The sequence below is a fragment of the Giraffa tippelskirchi genome, chromosome 3, assembly GCF_054371585.1.
Source record: "Giraffa tippelskirchi isolate mGirTip1 chromosome 3, T2T-mGirTip1v1.2.pri, whole genome shotgun sequence".
NCBI lineage: Eukaryota > Metazoa > Chordata > Mammalia > Artiodactyla > Giraffidae > Giraffa > Giraffa tippelskirchi.
The window spans coordinates 37381048-37401825 of record NC_137277.1 but is presented as its reverse complement, the minus strand read 5'-3'; the positions used below and the strand labels follow the sequence as shown (position 1 = coordinate 37401825).

At 51.4% G+C, this 20778-nt stretch overlaps 1 protein-coding gene and 1 non-coding gene across 4 annotated transcripts in view; both read right to left on the bottom strand.

Annotated features, from left to right (window-relative positions):
* Positions 1 to 20778, bottom strand: part of WSCD1 (WSC domain containing 1) — a 46527-nt gene that overhangs the window by 4422 nt on the left and 21327 nt on the right. For 2 of the 3 annotated variants that reach the window (XM_081575817.1, XM_081575816.1), the window contains exons 6-8: positions 6233 to 6392; positions 5069 to 5233; positions 1531 to 1731 (exon numbers count right to left, since the gene is read on the bottom strand). In XM_081575817.1, the coding sequence (XP_081431943.1) occupies positions 1531 to 1731; positions 5069 to 5233; positions 6233 to 6392 (526 nt within the window). Of the gene's footprint in view, positions 1 to 1530; positions 1732 to 5068; positions 5234 to 6232; positions 6393 to 18674; positions 18777 to 20778 lie in introns of all 3 variants that reach the window. The other variant, XM_081575815.1, reaches the window with a different exon arrangement.
* On the bottom strand, positions 7158 to 7230 carry TRNAW-CCA (transfer RNA tryptophan (anticodon CCA)). Its single transcript has one exon. It is a non-coding gene; the product is annotated as a tRNA-Trp (tRNA).

Below are 20778 nucleotides of genomic sequence, written 5' to 3'. Positions count from 1 at the left end.
GATGTTCCATCACCCACTGCCTGGGACCAACCTTCCCAGATCCCCCAACCAAGGGAGGATCTCGTGAGGGGTGACCTTGTGAGGGGGACAGTTACTATCAGGCTGGGCTCTGAAGAGCCCCAAGCCTGCCTGAAAGATGTGATCTTGGGTCCACCTTCCCTTAGCAATTTCCTTGGAAACACACCAAGACACATGGGGTCTGAGTGTTCCAAGAACTGGTTCTCCCTCTGATGGACCTTGACCTCTGGGACCATCCCTGGGCAGGAAGATTCCAGGGTCTCAGGCCTATGGGACACAGCGGAATTAGACAAGCAAGGCTGGGCCTCTCTGTTGAGATGACCCTCAGTTCACCTTGATGTTGCCTTGGCAACTGTGCACATCATCCAGTCTGGGTGATGGGGGCCGAACTGTGTGTGGGGGCAGATGCTGGGCCTCCCAAGGACATAAAGATGCTAACAAGGTTTCCTGTCCCAGGTGCTCCTACACAGCTACATGAATGGGGTGCCTGATTGATGCTTATTGACACATGGGTGTGATCGCCGGTTTAACCAGTGATGTTCAACAGGGCAAGGGTTGAGGCAGCTGCAATCTTGGACAGATGATCTGGTCCATGAGATTTTTTTTTCTCCAGCAAATTTAGAAAGTCAGTGTTCCCCACCCCCCGATCAGTGGAGAGAAGGGTGCCAATATCAAGAATCACCCCCAACAAAATAAGCTTCCATAACTGGGCTATTGTGATGTGCTCAGTCACTCAGCTGTATTTGACCCTTGCAACCCCATGGACTATAGCCCACCAGGCTCCTCTGTCCATGGAATTTTCCAGACAAGAATACTGGAGTGGGTTGCCATTTCCTCCTCCAGGGGATCTTCCCGACCCAGGGATCGAACCCTCATCTCTTGCGTCTCCTGCATTGGCAGGTGGATTCTTTACCGCTAGTGCCACTCTCCAATGCTGTGGGAAGCATTTGCTTTCTCTGACCTTAACAACCCTAAGAGGTAGGGGCCATAGGATTTTAAGGTGAGAAAAGCAAGGCTCAGAAGACAAGGTCTGCAGCTTTCCTGGGGTCACTGGGCTGGTAAGAGGCCCAGGAGGGATCAGAGTTCAGCCTGCCTGCTGGCTCAAGGGGAGTCAGTGGGAGGCAGGGATGGCTGGGGAAGAGAGTGGCCTAGGGGGAGGGTGTCAGGGAATGGGGAGAACACCCACCAGCCTCAGCTGATCACACAGGGACGGAAGCAGGAGCCTGCCCAGCCTCGTGTCTCATCACGCCACCCACTCTGCTGGACACAGCTGTATTTCTGACAGCTTCATTTTGTGTCACTCAACGCCCTGACTTGTGTCTCTCTAATCCATTACCCAAAGGTTAGACTGTGCGCCCACCTTGAGGGTAGCAATCGTGACCCCTTTAGCCAACCCCTGATGCCTCGCCCAGCACCTAGCACACAGTAGGACTTCGGTTAGTATGTGTCAGCAGATGACTCCAGGAATAAAGAGGCAGCTCGTCCCCTGCCCTGCCGGCCCCTTCGGCTCACCTTTGCTCTTCCAGTTGCGGTCAGCCGCGTAGCCCAGGTGCCCGGCGCATTTCCTGTTGAACTCAGCCACCAGGGACCTGTACGGGTTCCGGATGAGCAGGATGGCCGAGTCGAACATCTCAATCTCCCTCCTGCCGCTCTCGTGAGTCTTCACGCAGATGGTACGCCGGCTGCGCCAGTGGTCCTTCTCGCCCTTGAACCCTGCCCATGAGAAAGGCATCGTGGAGACCCCACTGCCACAGCGCCAGACAGGTGTGAACGCTAACCTGTGCCCCCAGGGAGAGCCAACACTGGTGGGCACTGAGGGGCCACGGGGGCGGCCTCTAACCACAGGGCCTGAGCCTGCCCGAGAGACAGTGAGCGAGGGAGGCACCTAAGTGGGGAAAGATGGCGTCTGCAAGAGAAAGCAGATCAGGCATTTCCTGTGGGTTCCGGAAGTCAGGACACAGAGGCCTGATGATGCATCCATTCGGGCACCTTCATGGCTATTTCACAAGAGCTTTGCAGAGAGTCTGGTGAATGAACCGTAGCTGGAGGCTCAGAGTGGGTATGTGACTTGCTCAAGATCACACGGCACCACAGCATCAGAGCCAGGGATCTCTCCTTGTGGCTTTGTGTGTCCCTGGGAGGCCTTGGCCTTCTACCCCACTTCCCACGGAGTGGGCGGGATCCCCATCAACAGGCTCAAGGGCGGTCAGCAACTTTAGCCCCACCCTCTGACCTTATGTCCTGTAACTGAGCTCCAGTCTTGCATCCACGGAGACTCTCCTGAGCCCTACGTAGCGTCATGCATTTATCAACAAAGATCATCGTGTGCCCATGCTGTGCTGAACTTTATGTCATGGATAAAGGGGTAAGACTCAGAGCCTGTCTTTAAGCTTATAGTCTATTGGGGGAGGAGGGCAGGTGGTTCAGTGGTAAAGAATCTACCTCCAGTGCAGGAGACTCGGGTTTGACCCCTGGGATGGGAAGATCCGCCAGAGAAGGAAATAGCAACCCGCTCCAGTAGTCTTGCCTGGAGAATCCCATGGACAGCGGAGCCTGGCAGACTACAGTCCATGGGGTCATAAAGAGCTGGACACAAGTTAGAGAAAAAACAACAACAGCTATTTGGAGGACAGCCCAAATGTATGTAATACAGAGGATAAGGGCTTATGGGGACAAAGAGTAGGGGGACCAGCTTGGGAGTGTGGTGGGAGGTAATAGAAGGCTTCCTGCAAAGATGTCCCCTGAAGCTAATCTCCTGGCCACATCCCAATGTAGCCCATGCCATCAGCTCTGGGGACACGCTCCATAAATGTACATGAGTTGGTCTTCAGCTCTTGGAAACGTAAAGGAGTCCCACCCACACCCCCATGAATGGCTGGGAAGCATCTATATCTACAGCCAGCAGCGAGGGAGTCTTTGATGCCTGGAAAATGCAAGTCTCTTTTGAATCTGGAAGTCTGGGGTCACCAGCTGAAACTCAACATATGTTTTCAAACTCATCTTTGCCATGGGCCAAACACCAAAAGTCTTTGCTTTGATTCATTCTGTCAAACAGCTGGGAAGTTCCAGGAAAGAATGAGTCAATCCATGGGCCGAGGAAGCATGCGATCTGGTCTTTGACACCCTGAGACCCAGGGTGTCTTTTGTACTGTCTTAGCCTAATTCAGCAGTGACCACTTTTCCTTATAACTCAGACCAAGCTCACCTATGACAGGTTTGGTGTCTGGGCACTGGAGTTGCCTTGCGAATTTCACGTGTGCACGTGTGTGTGCACATGCATATGTGTGTTCATTGCTCTGACAGTGCTCTGTGACCTGTGGCTATACCTAACCAGTCCCGTAAGGCTCAAAGATGCATCTAGGTATCTCTAGAACCATTCAGAGACAGTGTCACTGAAACCCTTGATAGCTGGCTGTCGAGCCACTGGGTCACTTAGCCATGTGTCGACCAAGACAGCTAGCTGTTTGACTAAGGTAAAGGCCTTCTAGATGAATATGGTGGGCAGCTACAGCCTGTACACAGTAGGTGGTTCCCAGGGGACTAGACCAGAGTGAGCAGGACTACAGTCTTCATCTGGCTACTTTGCCTATAGGTGCTGTAACACTCAAGGCTCCCAAAGATGAGCTTCCCTGGTGGCTCAGTGGTAAAGAATCCGCCTGCCAATGCAGGAGACACAGGTTTGATCCCCAGTTTGGGAAGATTCCAAGTGCCGTGGAGCAACTAAGCCCTTGAGCCACAACCACTGAGCCTGAGTGCCCTAGAGCCTGTGCCCTGCAACAAGAGAAGCCACTGCGATAAGAAGTCCTTGCACCACAAATAGAGAGTAGCCCCTGCTTGCCACTAGTGTGCAACAACAAAGACCCAGTACGACCAAAAATAAACAAATAAATAAATACATAAAAAGAAAACTAACCATCAAGCTTTGTGCTACATAATACTAATAAATAAACATGATTTCAAAAAAAATTTTTAAAAAGACTCCCAACTATGATGAGACTGGGTTATATGAACACCCTTGGCTTTTTTACCAACCAGATCAAGACTGCTGTGGGTAATCACAGAACCTTAGGAACTTTCTATTTTCTCTAGGATGTTACTGATAGGATCCTCTTTTCCTAAACCAAACTCTGAGCTAAGAATCCCAGAGAAACTGTTGTAACACCTGACAACAGAGAAATCTATTTCACCAAATATGTATCCCATTTGGCTTATCTGAGGTGCTTAGTCTTAAACAGTGCACAGATTTGAGCCGTTTTAAAGTTCATTTACTTGACATAATGAGGCCCCTTATTTCTACAAGAGAAATATTAGAAATCATTAAACTCTTGAAGATTTTTGGACCTAGTTTTAAGAAACAGTATTTTGATAAGCTACATTTACCTCAGAAAAAATAAAAATGAACAGATGAAATCAGTTTCCCCTAATTATTGAGGGCTGTAAAAATTAAGGAAAAATTTAAAAATGTTTATTGAGAGGGAATCTAAGCAACTAGGCTTTCCCTTTGAATCCAGAACAGATCTTGTGAATTTCCTCTCAAAGTGTGGTCCTAGAGCTGACTGCTTCAGCATCACACAGGAGCTTGTTAGAAATGCCAGTTCCTAGGCCCCATCTCAGATTAATCAAGTCATACTCTCTTGGTGGTGGGGTGGGTACAAACCAGGAATCTGTGTTGAATTAATAAGCCATCATGGTATTGCTTAGGGCTTCCCAGGTGGCTCAGTGGTACAGAATCTGCCTGCCAATGAGGAGATATAGGATCGAATGCCAGTTCAATCCCTGGGTTGGGAAGATACCCTGGAGGAGGAAATGGCTACCCACTCCAGTATTCTTGCCTGGAAAATTCCATGGACAGAGAGGCCTGGCAGGCAACAGTCCCTGGGGTCGCAGAGTCGGATGTGACTTAGCAACTGAGCATGCACACACAAAGTGATGCTGACACATGCTCAGGAGTGAGAAGCACAGCTCTGGTGCTCCAAGGAGGACCTGGGCTGCAGAGGCGGGGGTCTGGGCCTGAGAGCTGCCTCCTCCCTTCCCGGCAGCCCTCGCTCACCTTTGTTGTAGAGTGTTCCGTCGAAGTAGTAGCTCCCTGTATAGAAGCCAGTGGCATGCTCAATGAGGTGCCGCGCCCATGTGTTCCCAGCTCCGGGGAAGCTCGACAGAGCCACAAACACCTTGGATTTGGTGGGCAGGAACCTCCGGTCTGTGCATCGAGTGTCTGAAAGTCCAGAAGTCATCTCAGGGTTCCCCATTTCCACTGTGACTCCCAGACTCACTGCCCAACTCCTCTTGGCAGGAAGTGCAGACCCAAGCCTCCCATTTAATGGAATGGGAAAACTGAGGCTCAAAGATGGGAAGGGATTTGCCACCTGGACCTTGGCTGCACGGGTCTGTGGCTGGCCAGAGAGAGCCCCAGTGATGAGAGACCTCCCACTGGACGAGTCTAGTGGGAATCAGTGCCCTGTGGGTGCCCCACCTTGTCTTTCAAGTGGTCACAGCCAAACCCTCCTGGCCCAGCTCAGATCATTCCAGACTCTGCAGGGGAGGTGGGTTGGGGGTCGTGGCCAGGCAGAACAATGTCACACACCAGGTAGAGCAGCAAGGAATCAGGATTCAGAACTTCCGGTGTTAGTCTCTGTGACCCCTCTTTCTGGGAGGCCCTCCAGGGCTGTGTCAGGGGCACATGGAACTCTCAGGTGAAAGTCTCCCAAAACCCCAGGGCTGTGCTGGGTCACCGTAGGTGTTTGATAAAGGTGACAATGACCTTCCCCACCTGCTCTTCTTATCAGCCCCTACGGTCAGCTGAGGCAGACCTGCTTCTCAGACAAGGAAGATGCTGGGGTCTGGGCACAGCCTGGGTGACTCACCGGTCCCCAGGTGCGGGCTGGCTCAGGGATGTCCCAGCAGCCACTGGGCTCCCATGTCACCCAGCCCCACCACCTTGCCATGTTATCCCTCTGGACCCTGCCTGTCTGCTCTTCCTCAAACCACCTTCATCCCCAGATTCAGATAAAAGTCAGGTGCTCTTCACACCGATCCCTGCAACCTCTGTCCAGCCTCCAGGGATGGCGGAGGCCTCCCCGTTCACATTATCCCAAGATAGGACCACCCACCAAGATGTCTTCCCCATCCCAGGACCATATACTCAGTCCAAACTCCCAGACCAAGTACAGAAGGAGAGCCCTGCATGCCAGTTTACCTCTGGGGCAGAACTCACCCTGCACAGGGGTCTGGTAGACCTCGCAGTACTCCGCCAGCCTCTGGGCCTCAGACTCCTGGTCACACAGCGAACTGTCCACCGCATCCCGCAGGTTGAACTGGGGGGTGGAGTAAGCGCAGTAGCACTCCCAGCCCCGGAGGATGGCCAAGGGGAACTCCTGCCGGGGAGGAGAAAAAGAGATGTGTCTCCAGTGAATGGTGAAAGCAGGGGCCATGCCCCCACTGCTCAGGCACTAGGGCGATCTCTGCAGATGTCCTGCCAGCTGCTTGGGATCAACATGGGTGTCTGTCCATCCTTCCAAGGCCAGGCACTGAGCCCAAACCCGGGGAGACAAAGCTCAACAAGAAGGGACTCTGCCCTCCAGCAGCTCACTGCTGGCCAGTGACAAGCCTATGGTTAACACCAGAGTGCAAAGGATGCTTCTAGGAGGGGTAACTCCAGTGGGGAGACTGGATCTGAGATCTTGGAGACGTCAGGAGTGCCAGGGAGGGAACGGCACTCCAGGTCAGGGAGTCACAGGAACGCATGTGTGCAAGGGTGAGAATGGGACAGGGAAGCCCACCCAAGGGCAGCTCAGTGAGGTACTCAGCATCTTTAACCAACAGACTGTGGAACTCCTGCCAGCCCTCCCAGGAAAGAGACAACCTAACCCCTGTTTCTGCAGTCCTGCTTTGGGGTGGTGGGCAGGGTGGATGACAGTTTCCCACACAGCATCTCTTCAGGACGGGAGGGGTGGACAAGGGCAGGCCTTGATTGCTCTGAGCTGATCCACTCGATGGGGATTTCCTGAAATCTACCAGAGTTAGGAGAAGGACAAGTCGCTCCTCGCAGTCTTTATTTATTTTTTAATATTTATGTATTTGGCTGCACCGGGTCTTAGTTGCCATATGTGGGATCTTTAGTTGCAGCATGTGGGATCTAGTTCCCTGACCAGGGATTGAACCTGGGCCTCCTGCATTGGGAGCATGGAGTCTTAGCCACTGGACCACCAGGGAACTCCCACCGGGAAGTCTTTTACATACATTTTTTTGGTTCCCTCTGGAGAGGAGGCTGCACCCACCATACAGTGGTGACAGCTGGGGCGCTAGTCTCCGGAAAGCCTGAATGTGAATTCAGGTTCACAGTCTGGATAACCTTGAACCTCTCTGAATGTCACCATTGAACAAAGGTAATAAAACCCACCTTGCACATCCGTTGTAAAAACTAGATGTGTGTGTGTGCTCAGTAGATTCAGTCGTGTTCGCCTCTGCAACACTATGGACTGTAGCCTGCCAGGGTCCTCTGTCCATGAGATTTCTCCAGGCAAGAATACTGGAGTGGGTCGCCATTCCCCCTTCCAGGGGATTTTCCCAACCCAGGGATTGAACCTGAATCTCCTGAGTCTCTTGCATTGCAGGCGGATTCTTTACCCACTGAGCCACCTGGGAAGCCCAAAAACTAGATGAGAAAGGTCCAAATTGCCCAACACTGGGCCTGGCACACAGTAGGTATTCTCACAGAGGAATGGGCCATCCTCTGCCTCCTTCCCTCTGTGGGCATCAGCCAAGGCTCGCTCAACAATTCTTCCACCCATCTCTCCCACACCTATTACTTGAACACCTACTGTGTACGGGGCACCACGTACCAGGACACTCAGCCCCATTTCCACGCTGCTTCTCTGATGCCTCTTGCAAACAATGAGCGATTTGAGTCCCTGCCCCTCCCCCAGGCAGAGAGATGAGAAGAGTCTATTGAGTGTGTGCAAAGGAGGCAGTGGGCAGAGAAAACTTCTCACTGCTCGGGGAAACGCTGAACAAACCTTTTTATTTTTTGCCCACAGCAAAAATTTCATAAATAAATAAATAAAGGAAAATCAATAGCGTTTTCTGAGCGTGGCTTGGCAGAGCCAAGGATCTCAACACTCAGAAAAGACAATGGATGGTGTCCCAGCCTGGGAGGGTGATACGGAGCCTGGGAGTGGGGCAGTCCCTTAGGGGAAAAGGGGAGGGCAGGTTGCCTGCAGTGGAGGGTGTTGTCCTGGAAACAGGGGGGGTTGTTCCCTCAGGTGCCTTGCAGCCCCCATGAAGGCCCCTCCCCATCTCCCACCTCCTCTGTCAAGCCTCAGGGGAGGCTTTGCCTCTGAGAGAATGTGCCCAGAATTTCACGGGGAGCCAGGCCCACATCTCCTTCTTAGGGTGCCTGCCACATGGGGACAGGAGACAGGATGCTTTGACTATTCTTACACACCCCTGCACACACACACACACACACACACACACACACTCACACAGCCTGCTTCCAGAATTCAGTGCTCCCTCGTGCATTAGAAAAGCTCTTCAACATTCTGAGATTGTAAGCAAATCACCTCCCTTTTTGAAACCTTAGCTTCTCCATCTGTAAAATGGACACATTCCTTGAGTTGTCCTGCCTGGAAGAGTCAGAGGATCTCATTTCTCTCCCTCTGATCCACCACAACGACCAATGTGACTCGGACATCTATCCCCCCATGCTTTTTCTGGACGAGACATGAGTTGAGGATTTTTTCCTGGATGGGAGGCTGGGGGCAAGCAGTCACTCTGGGTGTCCACGAGTTCACGTCCAGGGGCACCAGCGAGGAGGAGGCACCAGGTAGGAGAGAAAACACCATGTTTGCAATCCAACAGACCTGGACTCAAATCCCAGGGCTACAGTTGAGTATCTATGTGACCTTGGGCCAGTAACCGGGCCCATTCAAGTTTCGGTTTTCTCATGGGTCATCAGAGGGCAATAATATTAATGCCATAAAGTGTAGGGAGATGGAGGGAAGATGATGCATAAAAAGGACCCAGCATATAGTAGGTGCTCGCCTACTCCTAGCTCTTAAGAACTTTCATCATAGAGGTAGGCCGCAGACCACCTTCTGGACACTCAGAGCATGTGAGAGTCTGGTTCCTAAAATTCCCACTTTGGCTCCCCCTCCAAGGCCCCGAAAGCTCAGGATCAGGCAAAGGTTGGAAGACCCTCTTCCAAGTAGCACTTGTGGTCCTTAGTCATTTTCTTTTTTTTTGGAATGTGATTGCTTTACAATGTTGTGTTAGTTTCTGCTGTACAACAAAGCGAACCTGCTACATGTATATACATACCCCTCCCTCTTGGACCTTCCTCCTTCCCACACTCCATCCCACCCATCTAGGTCATCACAGAGCACCAAGCGGAGCTTCCTGTGCTTTATAACAAGCTCCCACTAGCTATCTGTTTTACACATGGTATTGTATATATGTCAATCCCCATCTCCCAATTCGTCCCACCCCCATCTTCCCCCGCTGTATCCACAAGTCCGTTCTCTACGTCTGCATCTCTATTCCTGCCCTGCAAATAGTTTCATCTGTCCCATTTCTCTTGATCAGTCACATAAAGAAAAGAACCGCTTTGAGGACTCAGTGGCCCCAACAGGGCCCTAACCCCGGAACCAGGACACCCTTGGCCACAGCTGTCAGAGCTGCAGTGACATCCAGCCCCAGCACCTGGGGCCGCTGGGCTTGCAGAGAGTGGACAATAGCCTGACAAGCCCCATAAGTATCTGTGACTAGACTCCACACGCCCTGAGGGCCCCGTGTCATTTTTCAACAGAAAGCGAATCTATGTCCTGACCCTCAATCAGAAGGCTGCTGGCTTTCTGGAAGCCAGCTCTCCTGATGCTGTGAGTTAGTGAAAAGCCATCACCAGAACTGCGACCTCCGGCCTCTCCCACTGCCATTCATCCTCTCCTGCAAAGCCCTCATCCCACCTCGTCCCAGACTGACACTTTCATCACAGCGAGAGGCGGAAACCAGCAGCCTGGGTACCACATGGCAGCAGAGTGCACACCACTCTCTGCATCTGTGTTCCTGCTCTTCTACAGACACTGGCTGGATCGTGTCCTCTAAACTTCCCATATTGATGCCCTCACCCCCAATACTTCAGAATATGACTGGATGTGGAGACAGGGCCCTTCAAGAGGCAATGAAGTTAAAATGGGGCCATTAGGGTGGGCCCCCATCCAGTCTGACTGATGTCGTTATAAGAAGGGATTAGGACCCAGACACACACAGACGGAGTGATGACACAGGGAAATAAAGGCCATCGGCAGGCCAGAGAGACAGGGCTCGGAAGATGTCAACTCTGCCAACACCTTGATCTTGGCCTTCTAGCCTTCAGAACTCAGAGAAAATAAATTTCCATCGTTTAAGCCACTTGGCAGTCTGTGGAACTCAGTTATGGCAGCCAAGCAGCTCACTTCCTGTGCCCTCTGCCTGGACTGTCCTTTCCCAGATACCCTCACGGTTTTCTCCCTCGCTTTCTGTAAGACCTCTCCTGTGAGGCCTTCCAGGGCCACCCCGTTTCAAGTTGCAAATCCCTCCTGCCATCACTGAGACATGCCATAACCCCTCCCTGTGGTGTCTGCTTTTGTTTCATGCATGTAACTTGCCTCAGCAGAATGCTCTGACCTTCTCTCAGTTCATCCTACCCTCTCCTTCTCCCACCCCGCCCCATGTCCACAAGTCCTTTCTCTGCATCTGTGTCTCTATTCCTGCCCTGTAAGTAGGTCCATCATGATTTGAAAGAGTAGCATTGACATATATACACTATCATGTGTTAAACAGATAGTTAGTGGGAAGTCCTATAGCACAGGGGGCTCAGCTCTGTGCTCTGTGATGGCCTAGAGCGGTGGAATGGGAGTGGGGTGGGAAGGAGGTTCAAGAGGGAGGGGATATATGTATACATATAGCTGATCCATGTTGTTGTGCAGCAGAAATTAACACAGCACGGTAAGGCAATTATACTCCAATTGAAAAAGAAATCAACGGTAAATACTAAAAATAAAAGTTTGTCAATGAAAAAAAAAAAGAAGAATGCTCTGACCTTGATGTACCACCCAGTCTGTTTGATGAATGGTTATCAGGACCCACCTCCCTCCCACTAGTTTCCTCAGCCCCTTCCCACTCATCTCTCCCTCCCTCCTCCTAGTCTGATTTCCATCACCACAGATGAGTTTTATCTATTCTAGAATGGCCTATAAATAGAATCCCTCAGCGCATATGTTTGTGAGTCTGGTTCCTTTCAGAAAAAAATATTTGTTAAGTCCACGCATGTTGTTTTATCTGGCGGTAGATTGTTCCTTTATATCACTGAGTATTATTCTGTGTGTGGACATAACAGTTTGTGGATTCATTCACTTGATGGACCCCTGGGCTGCTTCCAGTTTTACCTATTACGAATCTTGCTGCTATAAACATTCCTGGACAAGAATTTCAGTGGATACACATCTTCATTCCCCACGGGAAAATACATAAGGACGTAAGGTTTCCGCTTTCTTCTTCTCCACAGCGCTTGTCATCATTCAATATACTATTTCACTTATTTTACCTGGTTTACTATCTGTCTTTGGGGTTTCCCTGGTGGCTCAGATGGTGAAGACTCTGTCTTCAATGTGGGAGACTCAGGTTCAATTCCTGGGTCAGGAAGGTCCCCTGGAGAAGGGAATGGCTACCCACTCCAGTATTCTTGCCTGGAGAATTCCATGGACAGAGGAGGCTGGCAAGGCTACACATGGGATCACAAAGAGTCAGACACAACTGAATGACTAACACACACACGCACTGTCTGCCTCTACCCACGAGAATGTAAGCTGAGATTTTTGAGTGTCTGGTGTGCTTTGCTGCATTTTCAGTACTTAGAACAGTATTAACAACATGGTGGATGCTTAATGAGTGTTGGATGGAGGAACCAAGGAATGAATGAATGAACGTCCTTTCCAGATCTCAACTACCCCCAAAGTTGTTGGCAATGCACTTGGACATGAGCCTTCTGTTGGTCACTTGTGCTCTGGGCATGAGTAAAGAGAAGAAAGTTTGCTCCATCTAAGCAAACCCTCTCTGACAACAGGAACCCCAGGGGGCTCTGCCATCCTGTGAATCCTGTTCAGACAAGAATCTCAGCCACATGGTAAAAAAACCAAAAAGTCTGCTCGCTGGGCTAGCTCTGTCTCCCTCCCTGGAGGATGTTGAGGCCTCAGGAGCCTGTATTCCTGGGCTGCCCCCACCAGTGACCCGAACCTTTTTGCTTCCTTGAGTGGATTAAACTGTCAAGTTTCCGGGTGTTTGCAGGGCAACGGGAGAGCTGCAGACAGTAATGTGGTTTTATTTACAACATAACCTCTTCAGCAACATCACTGGATTCTGAAAACACAGAACAATTTTCAGCCCCTTGGGGACTGCTAAGACAGGATTTCCATAAAAATTAAATATTGATGAATCTTATCTCTCTGCCGACCTCCTTGCTTCCTGTACCTCCACCCCAAGCTCCAGTAAGAGACAGAGACAGAGAGACAGAGGGAACGCATGCCCAGAGAGAAAGAAGAGGAGAAAATGAACCAAAAAAGCAAGGCAGAAAAAATGGGAGCACAGATGTGGCGTTGTTTCAAACAGATGAGGGGTTCAAAAGGGAGCTGGCTCAGCCTGTGTCTGAGGGTAGGGGGGGATATACATTCTTATCCTGGTACTTCCTCTACAGGTTGAGGCTGGGTGACCAGGATGGGAGCTTAGGTGCAGGCTGGGGCTGAGGTGTGGGTGGGCATTCAGCCTGGAGCCAGGTCATGACATGGCCAGGGCCGGGCTCTCCAAGTGGTGGGGCGTGTACATGCATGCATGCTCAGTCCTGTCTGACTCTTTGCAACTCTATAGACTGTAGCCGATCAGGCTCCTCTATCCATGGGATTCTCCAGGCACGAATATTGGAATGGGTTGCCATTTCCTCCTCCAGGGGATCTTCTGCACCCAGGGATCGAACCCAGGTCTCTTGTGTCTCTTGCGTTGGCAGGTGGGTTCTTTACCACTGCGCCACCCGGGAATCCCTGTGTGGGGTGGGGATCCATATGCAAAGGCTTGGCCATGGCCAAGGGGTCAAGGAGTGGATATTCCACCAGGTGTGGAGTGAGGCCTCGAGCAGCAATCCTTCTGAGATCTCCTCTCCTCCATCCTTGCTCCTCTCTAGGTACCTTTCTCAGGATCTCTAGGATTACACAGCACCACCGCAAACTTCAGAGACAAGAGCTTCAGGTTTCAGAAGGGGAAACTGAGGCTTGGAGGCAGGCCGAAGGAAGCCCATGACAACCTCAGACCATCAGGGTATGTGAGTGGGAGCAGAGGCCAGCCTTCCAGACTCCTAGTCTGGTGCTTTGCCACACACCACACTTGACCTCTGGGAGGCAAACATGTGAAGGCGGTAGATTTATGATGAAATCCGTGAACCAGCATGGAGGTTGGCTTTGACCAGTCTCTTGCCTCCGGAGGCAGAATTGGGTAACATTCAAGACACAAAAAGGAGAGGAGATGCCCATGGAGGGTGATGGGGTGTGAGGGGGTTGACTCTTGTTTTCAGGCAAATGTAAACCCACTGATCCTGGAACTGAAGCATGTTTTCCTCTGACCTGAGTGCAGGTGCGGAGCTGTGTGGTTTGGAGAGGCAGTTATGGGAAGTGGACCCAGTTCAAGGCTTGTCAAAAGGAATCCAGGGCTTTGCCATGCCCTCCTCCAGGGGATCTTCCAGACCCAGGGATAGAACCCATGTCTCTTATGTCTCCTGCATCGGCAGGCATGTTCTTTACCACTAGTGCCACTTGGAAGCCCCAGGAATCCCAGGCTTTGAATCCCATTTACATGACTGTCAACAAACTGTTGGGCAGTGTGAGCTTTGCTTTTATCATCTGTAAAAGGGGGGCATAGCTTAATGATTAAGGCTTCTGGTATGAGTTTAAATTCAGACGGATGGAGTCTTGACTTCTTCAGCTATAAGGGGATTTGAGGATGGAATGAAATACAGTCATCTCTTGGTATCTGCAAGGAATGGGTTCCAGAACCCACTGCTGATAACAAAATCCTCGGCTCCTCAAATCTGTGGTTCTATGTCCGCAGATTTAATCAGTGGCTGATGACGTAAACTGTGGTACCTTTTCATTGAAAAAAATCTATGTATCAGTGGACAAGTGCAGTTCAAACTGTGTTCTTCCAGAAACAACCATACTATTAAGGTGTCTTTCAGAGAGTAGATTCTCGGCAGATTGGTTGATCTGAGTCTGGGGGAGGCTAACAGATGGGGTGGGGGTGGGGGCGCTGGGCCATCTCTCTGTATCCACTCTTCTTCACTGGAAGCACTGACTCACTAGTCCCCTTCCATGTCTCCAGCCTCAAAGGTGCCACCTCAAGATAGCTTGGGGCAAACGTCAGAGTGTCCCCTAGGGAACGTCCCCTTGGGCAATGGCTCTCCACAGACTGGAGCCCCAGACAGCAGACAGAGGTACTAATTCACAAAACCCAGACCCTTACAGACCCAATCCTTGGCAGAGACATGAAATTTCATGCCCAGTGGAGGGAATGGGGCCACACAGGATGGACTGCATCTATCAAGATCCAAGGGGATTTGGTCAGGCCACCGCCCAGCAGAGAACAAGCAAGCTCGGAGTTAATCTGTGCCTTTCCGTCGCACGGGCAGCTGGGTTAGCACCTCCATTAAATGGACAAAGGAAAAAAACCTCAGAAGATACATCGATGGGAAAACATCCAGGTGGTTACTACTCTGTATGCAGAACTCACACACCCCAAAAGAGGCTAAAAGGGGGCAGGCGGAAAGGATAACACCTCTCCCTGCGATGCCTTTCTCAGTAGAACCACTAGCAGTTGCTGAGAGAACAAGCCTCAGATCACAAGGCTTAATAGCTGAAGCTTCACACGTTAGTAACCTATTTACAGATGGTGCTGTATTTCACACATCAGCCCTGCCGTGGCACACACACTCCCATAAAGGGCCTGCCTACTTGTGCACCAATATGGGGCTTCAAAATTAATGACCCCTCACCTGAATGGGCAGCACTGCAAACAGCTAAGCTCATTCTCACCTTCTGTCCAAATGAAGGAGGTGACAGGATCTGGAGGACTGAGAATGAGCAGGTTTTCTTCTAGCTCCAACACGATCTCAGAAAATTAGACAAGATCATTTTACTGTGTTTAAAAACACATTTACATAGGTCAAGTTGCTCTTGTTGGCAGACAGTCAGATCATTAAGATGCTGATGTGGCCCAAAATGTTCTTTCCTTGTCAAACTACACTCTGGGAGCTCCCCAAATCCATTGTAACTAACTAGCAAAGAAAAAAAAAACAGCAGAGATTTTTATCAGGAGCCACAAATAAACCTCAGATGGTGCTTGAAACTGGGGCATGGCACAAGGAAGGCGCCCCCTCTTTTCCTGCTTTTGTGCCCCACCTCTGGCATCTGCTGCTCCTGGTGCCCCTGCCCAGTCAGCCCTAATTAAGCCTGTAGCCCCCACTCCCCGATTTAGCTGTGCCCCATTTAACATTCTTCTGTGAGCATTTCCATCATAAAGGACTTTGAAAACATTTTCAATGGCTGTATTATAGTCCACTGTATGGCCGTGGCATCACGTAACCATTCCCACATTGCAGTATATCTGAGCTTGTCTTGAAGCCAAGTTAGGATGAGATGAAGCTGCCACTGGGACGTCTCTGCAGCCTTGGTTGCTGCTGGCCTTTCCGGAGAGGAAGTGCTTGGCACTCCAGGCTGGAAAGTACAGCCAGAAATCCCCAAATTCACCTCTCTCCCTCACCCTCCACATCCAGGAGAGGACAAAGAAAACCCTTCCGACAAATAGAACTGTGACCTCTGCAGGCCTGGGTCAGCTCAACTTCTGACTGGTCCTGCATCCACCAGACCTCAGGGCTGGAGGTGAAATTTCCTCCTTCATCCTCCCTAAATACCTGTAGAAGATAATCGATCACCAGTATTCAGATGCATGGCAAATGTGAGCTGGGTCTTGGCATGGCTGAGCCAACAGGTTCCAGGTGGTCTGCTGGACAGTGGTTCTCAATGGGGGCACCACAGGGGACCCCTGGTTATGTCTGGGGACAGTCTGGATTGTCACATCTAAGCGTGGAGGTGCTATTGGTCTGTAGCAGGGTATAGGGATGCTAAATGTCCTACAATGTACAGACAGATCCCCACACAAAGTTATCTGACCCAACTGATAACAGTTGCAAGGATGAGCAACCCTGCCATAGAGTCAGATTGGAGTCCCAGCCCAGCCCCCATTGAGAGCTGATGGGGACCATCCAGAAGGCTTGAGTCCAAGTCACATTCACAACCACAGGGCAGGACCACAGGGAGGAACAGACATTCTGGGGACCAAAGGCTCACTGTCTCAGATAGGTGGTGGTTTTACCTGCAAGCACATCTGTAGCATCATCCTTGCCCTACCTGGAATCCCTAATTCCAGAGCCAGGTCACAGGCAAACTTAGGTCATAGTATTGCCAAGGCATCTCTGGGGGTGGTTCTGAGGACTACTGCCTCCCAAAGGGATCCACAAACACTTCCCACCTGGGAGCAGCCTACCCACAGCTATGAAGCCCACACCAGCTATACTGCCCTCTCCCCACCACACCATCCATAGCTCCCTCTTACCAACTGAAAAACATCTGGACTTGGAGACAGGCCTCTGAGGCCCATTGCAATCTGTCCCCGCCCTACCTTTCACATGGTGCCATGGAGCCCTGCACACTGGGTGGGCAGGCTGGCTGCTTTCCCAACCCCCTCACCCTTGCTCAGTTGTTGCCTAGTTTTATGTGCATTCCTCACACCCGTAGTTTGCCTTTTGACACTGCCCAGCATCTGCTAGTTCTAAGGCTTCCCTGGTGGCTCAGACAGTAAAGAATCTGCCTGCAATGCAGGAGACCTGGGTTCAGTCCCTGGGTTGGGAAGGTCCCCTGGAGATACCCACTCCAGTATTCTTGCCTGGGAAATCCCATGGACAGAGGAGCCTGGCAAACTACAGTCCATGGGGTCATAAAGAGTCAGACAAGACTGAGCAACTAACAACCCTTCCAAAAAGTTGCAGTCCTCTTCCCTAAGCCTTCCTCCCAGTCTCCTTCATCTCCATCAGGCACTGACCTTACTCTGATGTATGCCAGAGTCCCTGCTTCCTGTCTTAGCCTCTCTTCAGTGGGGATTGGCACCCCCCCACACCCGGTAAGTGTCAGCGTATGCGTTTGGCCCCTGTCCCACTAAATGTGTCCTGCCGAGACCTGCTTTCAACTTGAAAGCTGGAAATAGTGACTACTCCTCACAGCTGCAACATTCTGTGGATCTAAACAATGGGACCCAAGAAAACAGCTCCCACCCCGCATCCGATGATACAGGGGAGGTGAGGATAGGAGCCAAGCCGTCAGCACAGATCCTGACGCCTGGAGGGCAAAGGCCATTTATGAGAACCCTGGGTGCCCCTTCAGTCTTGTTCTGTCTGAATAATTCGCAGCATCGCTGCCCAGAGCTGAGCAGGTAACCCATCCATGAAACGCATCTCAAGGGGAGAAGTATGAAGTGTTAAGGTGCAAAATGGCATAAGGTACCAAGAGCCTGCAGGTCTCTTTTGGCACTTGCTCCAATGTGAGACTGCAGCGACCTGGATTTGTGTCAGTACATCTGAAGAAAGGCTGGAAATAGGTGTTGAAGAGTTTAAAAGCTTCGAGTTCTGTGTTAGGGTCCCTTATGGGCTGCCCCAGGGAAGGTGCCCCCAAATACCAGGGCATCCACCTGGGATGAGGCTTTGAAATCATCCTCTCCAACAGCAGAGTCTCAGGGGTACCTTGCTTCTCTCTCACTCAGAGCTGGGGTGGGGAGGGCTGCGTAAAATGAATACAGCCTTTGACCAGGGCAGTACAGCAAAGTTTACTCACAGAACAAGGACCTAGCCCCTCCTAGGAATTGTGTCCGGCAGACCCACCACCAACACAGAACTACCCCCCATAAGGATAGCCATCGCAACCTTGTTTGTAAAAGCAAAAGATTGGAAACAACCTAAATGCTTAACGGTGGGGTGTTGGTTAAATAAATTATAGGACATCCATGTAATGGCATAGAAGAGTGAGGAAGCACTTCCTGTGCCAATTTGGAGCAATCTGTAAGACACAGGGAAGGAGAGCGGGGCAGGGTAGGGCGTGCGGCTCATCACCATCTGTGGGGTTTGTAACGCCATCCTGACTCTGTAAAGGAACAACTGCCTGAATATTCATAGAATTTCTCTGAGAGTGGAAGGGAGAGGTTAGGCCCATCGCCTGCATCCAAGGAAGGACAGAGTGGACGACGCAGAGGGTGAGAGGAAGACTCCCCTGGACACCCTTGGGTGTCCTTTCACTGTGTTCCACGTGAGCGTCTTATCTATGGAAAATAATTTAAAGCACCAAAGACGCACAGCTGTGGCGCTGCCGGCTCCCTTCCTCTTGTTTCTTTTCTTGCCTCCTCCTCAACAGCCCACCCGCTTGTCCTCTTCCTCCTCCGATGTCACACTGAGAGGCAGCAGCATGTAAAGCACGGGCCGTGGGGTCAAGAGTGGGATGTAGGGGGACTTCCCTGTGGTCCAGTGGTTAAGAACTCACCTGCCAATGCAGGAGACACGGGTCCAGGAAGATCCCACATGCTGTGGAGCAACTAAGCCCGTGTGCCACAACTATGGAGCCTGCACACCTAGAGCCTGTGCTCTGCAACAAGAGAAGCCACGGCAATGAGAAGGCCTCGAACCACAGTGAAGAGTAGCCCCTGCTTGTCGCAACTAGGGAAAGCCTGCACACAGCAACGAAGACCCAGTACAGTTAAAGATAAATAACTTAATTAGTTAAATTTTATATATATATGAGAAGGAAATGGCAAACCACTCTTGTATCCGTGCCTGGAAAATCCCATGGACCGAGGAGCCTGGGGCAGGGGTGGGGGCTGCAGTCCATGGGGTTGCAAAGAGTGGGGCATGACTGAGCGACTAACAGACAGATAAGAGTGGGATGTAAAGCCGGTCCCTCCATGCTTGTGTGTGAGAACTCTCACTCCTGCAAACCTGCGCTGGCTCTGCAGCAAGCAGGGGTCAGACTATCCACCTTCACAGAGTACTGGGAGGATCAGAGCTGACCAGCAGGGGGAAGGCTGCAACCCAGCACCCAGCACACAAGAAGATGCCTGTACATCTGTTGACCCGGGAGGCCAGCAGGTCTGGACCAGTTGAGTTCCTCTGATTACAGTGGGGGTCTTTCCAGGGAGCCGCTCTGAACCGCAGGTGTGAAGGAAGCCCAGAGTGGGAGGTTTGCTTCCCTGCTGTGCAAGCAGGTGTCCTTACCACCTCTACTGGCTCTGGTCCCATCAACGGGAGAGGGGAAGAAGGAGGGCCCCAGTCCAGGTGTCTGTGAATCAACAAGATGGTCTTCTCGGATCCCAGCATTGGGTCTCATGAGCCCTGACACCAAGACACCCTTGGCAGTGGCTTTGGAAATGCTGGAGATGGAAGAGAGCCACTTCAAAGGCTGTGCTGGTGCAAGAGGAAAGCATGTAGGAAAAAGGCTTTGTCTCCCTCCATCTCCAAGGGAAGCATCTCAAGAGGGCTGAGAGCACAGGGGAGAGGGAAGGCAGCTCCTGGTGGGGGGGGGCCCATGGAGGGCATGTTTCTTTGTGTTTAACTCCATGTGCTTTCATTGAAGTCTACGCCCTGCACCCTTCAAAGCACCAGAAGGCTGTGGAACTAGGCAGAGTTCAATTCCTGGCTCTCCCCCTTCCTGGCTATGTAACTTCAGGCAGAATGCTTAAGCTTTCTGTTTCCTCACCTGCAGAATGCAGTTACTCAGAACACCTATCCCATACGGTTGTCAAGAGGATTATATGGGTCAACCCATGTGAAGTTGGAACAGAAACTGGCATGGAATAAATGATGAATACTGGTTAGGACTGTTGATAACCATTGTCATCCCCATCATGGCCAGGACCCGCCTGTCTCCTAGCCCCACTCAGTTACACTGCCACGTGTTACAGTCCCATCAAAGCTAGTGGACCCCAGGATTTGGAGCAGCCCAAAGCCCTAGCCTACTGCCACTCAGGGCCATTTCCAGGGCCATAGCATCTGGCCCAGTCTGGAGATCTCGGGTCTCCAGCCTCAGATCTCCAAGCTCTTTGGGCAGCCTGCAGGTCTCACCAGTCCTGCTTCACACCCCACCCCAATCGTGCCATGTGTAAACCCCATCTGGCCTTGATCGATGTCTCCCACCCCAGAGCCGACACGCGGTGCAGGCACATGGCCTTTGGTACCCAGCCCAGCCCTTGCACAGAGCCACACTCCACGCCTCAGCCCTGGCTGAGGGACCAAAGGGACTTAAGCGACTACAGCCCCTGAAGTCGGATTCTTGGCCCAATGCTGTCAGTGCCAATAACAGAAAATCCATCAGCACTCCCTAAGTCCCGAGCCAGCATCTTCCGGCTTCCAAACCAAGTCAATTTAACATCTGACACTTGTGCCAAGAGCTCACGTCGGGAAAGGTACGAGCCTTTCAGTTTTACAACCTTCACTGACAATCCCCCACCCAGGCTCGGATCTCAGCATCAGCAGGCTCCCTGCTGGCGTCCTCAGTGACTCTGCTGCAAAGTCTGCCTCCCTCCCTCCTCAGCTCCCACCCAGGCTCCAAGGAGGACAGATAGCTGCAGTCCCCCCACCTGCCCCTCCCTGAG